Source organism: Panthera uncia, chromosome B1 (assembly GCF_023721935.1).
Source record: "Panthera uncia isolate 11264 chromosome B1, Puncia_PCG_1.0, whole genome shotgun sequence".
In the NCBI taxonomy this organism is placed as follows: domain Eukaryota; kingdom Metazoa; phylum Chordata; class Mammalia; order Carnivora; family Felidae; genus Panthera; species Panthera uncia.
In genome coordinates, this window is record NC_064811.1 from 535,637 (window position 1) to 541,767 (window position 6,131).

Here is a 6,131-nt window from a genome sequence, read left to right on the forward strand (position 1 = left end):
TGGGAGGAGGGGAGGGAGGTGGACGGGAGGGGGGAGGGGGGAGGAGGTGGGGAGGGCGATGGACAGACAGGATGGGGGGAAGGGAGGGGGAGGAGGGGGGTGTGGGCAGGAGGTAGGAGGAAGGGAGGGAGAGTGATGGATAGACAGGAGGGGGGAAGAAGAGAGGAGGTAGGTGGTTATTGGATCCGATTCTGCATGTGTCCAAGCAAGAGAAAGAATGTTCTGGTCCCAAGGAATGGAGAGCCGGCCTTCCCCATCTCCTGGCTGTTCCCTGAGGGACTAGCCCAGCCCCAGGGCTCAGGGACCCACCGAGGATCCATGCCAGTAGGATGAGGTTGGGACGTGCGACCTCAGTCAAGGGTTCAGGTGGGTGCCCAGTGAGCCCTGAGGGCATCTCCGGGAGGCCATGGGCCTTGGTGGTGAGTGTCCGGGGCAGGGACAAGCTGCCGGCAGGGGCACGCAGTGCCGCCCTTGTGAAGTCTCGGGGAGTGGGGGGGCCCTACTCTGGGGGCGGGAGCGTGGCCCCGTACCTGCTCACGGTGCCCTTCCCAGGGCCCTTCCCGGAAATGTGAGACGAGGGCCCCTGCGGTCATGAAACAGTCTTTATTCAAGTGCAGGGAGATCGGTCATACGACAACGCCAAGGTGAGGGGTCAGCGCCTGCTCTCCTTTATGCACCTGACCTGCGTGGCCTGCCGAGGCAGCCTGGCTGAGAGGGGCAGGCAGGGGTGTGGGCGCCTGGGAGGGCAGGTCCGAGGTATGTCATGCACGTGTGGCTTGGGGCTCTGGGCCTGGGGTGCGTGGCTCTCCTGCAGGTGGCCCAGCGGGCACCATGTACAAGTCGTCTGCGTGCAAGATGGCCTTGAACTATGGTGAACAGGGCAGGACACGGTTTATAGCAGAGACTCACCCACGAGAGGGGACCTCAGGACCAGGCGCCCGAGAGGAAAGCTTGCGGAAAGGAGGCGCCTCTCCCGCCGTCCTGCTCCAGCAGCCCGAGGCACGTGTGTCAGCGGTGGAGCTCAGAGGGGTGATGGACGAAGCCCCGCCTGGCCCGCTGCACAACCAGGCTGGGCCACCACGTGGGGTCGAGGGGCCCGGGGCTCTGGTCTCAGACGCAGTTGTCGGGGACGCACTCCGCCTCCTCCTCCAGCTCGGGGCAGGGCGTCCCGTGGTTGGCAGGCTGCACGCGGACGTAGCGAGTCCTGCTCTTGGCCCCCAGCTTCCCGCAGGGACCCCCACACAGCCCCCAGGACGACCACAAGGAGACTTCGCAGTCCAGCGGCGTTTCTGGACCTGGACCGAGCACAGGAGAGGCCGTGAGCATGCGTGCGAGGTGCTTTGTGGCAGAAGGGGACCCCTGGGCGTGTGTTCGGTGCACAAGACCAGCTCCCACCTTCAGAGTCGCGAGAGGTGCTCGATTTTATCGGCGTGGTTTAGAGCAGGCTACAAACCCACCGATCGCACCGCCCAGGGAAAACCACTAAGATGCCTCGAGGGAGCATTTCTGCGTCCACTGTCCGGGACTCTGGGAGGCCAACTCTGGCCCCTGGGGGCAGGGGGGACCCCGTGTTGAGAGATGTTCTGAAGGCAGCACAGGCTGGCCGGGGTCTCCGCTGCCCGTGGTGCTGGCTTTCAGAAGGCGACCGCGGTGGGGGCTCCCCTTCACCACCCACACCATCCCCTTCGCCAGGGAGGGCGCAGAGAGATCCATTTAGTGGAATGTCCTGCCCTGTCAGCTGTGACATGGGCCACACACAGGCACACCACTGACAGGGGTCTCGGTCACGAGTGTCAAAGGCTTTCCCTTGCAAGTGTTGTGCAAGAGCTAAATCTTCAGTCTAGAGTTTGAATCAACTAAATCCCAAATCTCTCAGAACCCCCACTGTCCTGCACTAAATGCTCAGAACCCCATCTGTCATCTTGTACTGAATGCTCTGACCCCCTGTCATCTTGTACTGGACACTCTGAGCCCCCAGAACCACGTCATCTTGTGCTCGATGCACGGAACCCCTGGGACCCACGTCGTCCTACACTGAGAGCTCAAACCCTGGTGTTTGAGTTTGCTCACAGACAGTGGCTCATATGACTCAGAGTGGGGCACCCTAAGCCCATCTGAGCAGTAACCTGGTCTGACTCCGTCCCCTGCACCCCTGTGCACCCCATGGGTGGCCTGGCCCCACCTGGCTAAGGGCACATCACCCCCAGGAGCCCGGCGTCCAATTCAGCACCTTTCTCCATCCTGTCCCTCATCTCAAGTTGGGACTTCCGGGGTGTGTCCTGTGGGCTGGGCACACAGCGTGGCCTAGTCCCTGGATTACCGGCCCTGGAGGGGTTGCGTGCAGGTGACCGGCGTGGCCTTGGGAAGTAGCTCGTGTTGAGGTGTTGTCGCTGCCGAGTCACAGATGGGGACTCTTGGGCGGTTTCTAGCCCCTTAGGATCCTTTGCTGTTTGTACCCGGTGGCCACTCACCATTAAGGGTTATTCTGCAGCTGAGACCTAAGGGCCTCACGCATGGGGCTCCGTATTGGCGGCTGCCTGGTCACGGTCCCTGCGTGACCCGCACACCTGAATGGTGCTTCCGCCCTGTGCAGCCAGTGGGACGTCAGGGCCCCCCCGGAGTCGGAGCACTCGCACCCGGGATCACGGGCGTGCCGGCCGGGCACCTGCAGGCTCACCTGAGAGGCTGTCCGTGATCTCATTGCCCCCGCCCAGCGGGCCTGGGGGGGGGCAGCACGAAGGTCCTGGGGTTCTGCCGGAGTCGCACCAGGGTCACTCTGGCGATGGGGGGCAGGGACTTCAGCCGGGGGTAGTAGAAGGAGTTTGCCGGGTGGCTGGGAGAGGAGGAGGTTATCTGTGGGGAGAGCAGGGGTCTCAGCACAGGAGAACCCGCAGCACACGCTTGCAGTGGGCGGGCCCAGGCTCTGGAGCGCCGGGTGGGGCGGGGTCAGGAAACCCCGCCCCCTCCGAAGGCCGCTAGCTCCTGGGGGCGGGGCGCGTGGCCTCAGGCTGCGTAGGCTCCGAGGGGTGGCGCAGGCTGCGTGGACCGGGGGCGGGGCACAGGCTCTGGGGGTGCGAGGCCGCAGGCTGTGTGGAGGGGGGAAGGGGGTGGGAGGCTGCAGGCTGGGAATCAACCAGAAAGGGCTGGGCCCTCCTCCCCCACCTGCGGGCCCCCTACAGACGGGCCGTCTTCTAGTCCGGGGGGAGGGGGTGGGGGTGTCCAGGGCCAGCAGGGCTCTCGTCCCGTCCCTCACCTCCGTCACCGTGTCCTGCGGGATGGTGGCGAAGTTGGGGGAGGAGAAGGTGAAGCCACTGTCCGTGCCAGCGTCGTAGGGGTACAGGTCGACCTCGACCTGCTCCCTCCAGCGGTCCCCGTCACACAGGTCCAGACTGTCCACGCCCACGAACCAGTCGGGGCTGGGCACGATTCGGACCACGAAGGAAACCTGCAGGGGCGGGGTGGGGGGGGACGGGGCTCGCTCAGCGAGCCCCCACCGCCACGAAGGACACCTGGGGGGGCGGGGCGGGCGCTCAGCGAGCCCCCCCCCCCGCCTCCCCGCGGCCGCCGGCTCACCAGCGAGTGCCTGGCGTGGGCCTCCAGCTCGGCGGACGTGTGCCCGGTGCCGCTGGGCACGGCGGGCGCCGAGAACACCTCGTGCACGCTCTGCAGCTTCTCTCCCGCCGCCTCCAGCTCCCGCATCAGCGCCCAGGCCTCGCCCCGCTCGGCGAAGTCCCTCAGCCCGTCGCTCACGTACTGGTTCTTTCTCCACATGCTGTAGTCCGAGCTGTGCGCCGCCCCTGCGCGTGCGGCCGGCGGGGTGAGCCGAAGCCGGGCCACCCGGGCACCGCGCAGGGGCCACTCTGGCCGCCCCCCCCCCAGGGCCCCGCCGTCCAGCAGTCGGCCCGGCGCTGAAGGCAATGGGATGGGAGTGCCCCCCCCCCCCCAGCTGCGAAGTGTGGTGCAGCTGTCGTGTGACCGGCCCCTCCAGGAGGGGGGCCGCTGCTGGACAGGCAGGAAAGGGCGGCGGGGGCTGCGCTTACCCAGCAGGGACGACCACTGTGCGGGGGGCCGGAACAGGGGGTACTGCTTGGGGAAGGCCGTCTGGCTCCACTTGCCCGTGAAGGTGAGGCTGTACTTGGCCAGCGGTCGGGCTGTGCAGACAGACTCCGCCCCCAGCGGCTGGCTCGCCGCGGACCCCAGTGTGGCCAGGAGGAGAGCCCAGAGGGCCCTGCCCCAGGTGGTGGCCTGACTTGGGGCTCCCATGACCTAGGAGCAGAGGGAGAACCCGGCACGCCGGTCCCGCTGGTCCCGGGAGCAGGGACCTCCGGAGTGCAGCGCCCCCCCCCCCCCCCCCCCCCCCAGTATCCCTGCCCGCTGCCACACCCCGGGCTCGGGCTCGGGCTCGGGCTCAGGCTCAGACCCCATCCCCGAAAGCAGCTGTGTCCGGTTACAGGCGGATTCCGGACGCCCCTACGGGAGGCCGGGCGCCTGGCAGGTTTGGAGCCCGGGCTGGGTTGCGCCAGCAGCCCGCTCTGCAGCCGCGGGGATCCCCGAGCGCCACTCCTCAGGGCTGCCGTCAGAGGGAGTCCCGGGAGCCGGGAGGGGAAACTTTGGGCTCGCTGCGCCCAGAACTATACAGCAAACTCACGCCTCCGTCTTGGGGTGCCGCTAGCTGCTGCACCCGGGGAGGAGCCCGGAGGCCCGGCGTCTCCGGATGGGGACACAGGCGCACGCACACGCAGTACTCACCCAGCAGGCGCGGCCGGAGGGCGGGTGGCGGGGGTGCGGGCAGCGGATGGTCGCGGCAGGAGCCCCGAGCTGCGGTTCACACGCAGGACGGCGCCCGGCTGGCCAGTGGGGCCCGGGCCCTGCACCGCAGCCGCGGAGCCGCGGAGAGATCTGCCGCGGAGAGGGGAGAGGGGAGAGGGGGCGCCTCGACCTCGGCCCGCCCTCGCTCTGAGGCTGAGCAGATGCTTCTCTGGCGCTGAGGTCACTCTCCTCCCGCGGGCGCCTGCCACTTGCCGCACCCCTTTCTTTGTCTATCCCTCCCGCCTCCCCGCCCTCCTCTCCTCTCCCTCCCGCTCCCCCTTCCCAACAAACCCTTCTTAGTGTCTCCCTGGAGGTGGAGGTGGGGGCGGGGTGGCCAGCGTGTTACACCCTCAGGGCAGGGTGGGGACCTGAGGGGCCGCATTCCTGGCCCCGCATTAGTCCACGTGGGAGAGGGGCTGGAGAAGTGGGGGCTCCCAGCTCGGGGATCCCTGGCCTTGGGGCTCTGCGTTTTGGTGAACACAGCCCGTCAGAGTACACGGCCGCTGTCCACACCGCTGGCCGGGGCCTCCTGACGCCCTCCCTCCAGAGGGGAGTCAACCCCGTGGGTAGGGTGGTCCCACTTCCAGAAAGGCTGGCTGGGGCAGGGAGGCGGCCCACGGGGGTGCCTGGCTAACAGACTCTGAAGCTGGTCACTGCCCACTGTCAGGAAAATAGAGCCCTCATCAGGTGCCTGGGAGCAGAAGGGGAGCCAGCATTGTGGGGACGCCCAGGGGGCGTCTGAGCTCCAACAGAAAGCTTTTTGGAACCTTGTTAATATTTCACACATGTGGGGAGGGATGGAATAAATAGAATCAACCAGAATAGAATGCAAACAAAAACGAATGACCTAACCTGTATTTCAAGTAAATAACACAGCCACAGAGAGGCAGCCCGATGCCCACGGAAAATGGAGGTCCTCAGGCCAAAGACAGATTCTAATTCTGGTTTTCAAACTGTTTGGTCTCGGGACCCCCTCCGCTCTTAAAAATGCTGAGAACCCAGAGAGCTGCTCTCTGCGTCCGTACTTTGTACGTACGTTGTATCCGTCCTTTGTACGTACGTTGTATCCGTCCGTACTTACCACATTTGAACTCATCCAAAAGGTTCACAATCCGCATTAATTTCCAGATGAAATACATTAACGTAAACGGCATGATGTTTCCTGGAAAACAACTCTACTTTCCAGAAGGAGAACCTGCGTGAGAAGAGCAGCCCGGTTCTCCGTTGGCACAGACCCTCTTGCGCCTGGCTCTCCTGCAGGACAGCTGGCCTGCTGCACGTGTCCCCGCTCCGCTGACCGGACGCGCGGTGTTGGGTGGCTC

At 65.8% G+C, this 6,131-nt stretch overlaps 1 protein-coding gene across 1 annotated transcript; it reads right to left on the reverse strand.

The window, feature by feature from the left end:
* Nucleotides 1–584: 584 nt before the first annotated feature.
* LOC125922545 (spondin-2-like) lies at nucleotides 585–5,021 on the reverse strand. Its single transcript, XM_049630134.1, is given in 7 exon segments — nucleotides 585–1,295; nucleotides 2,678–2,705; nucleotides 2,707–2,853; nucleotides 3,254–3,445; nucleotides 3,574–3,797; nucleotides 4,041–4,266; nucleotides 4,750–5,021. Coding segments are annotated over 6 exon segments (999 nt in total). The 5' UTR covers nucleotides 4,264–4,266; nucleotides 4,750–5,021; the 3' UTR covers nucleotides 585–1,110.
* Nucleotides 5,022–6,131: the final 1,110 nt, after the last annotated feature.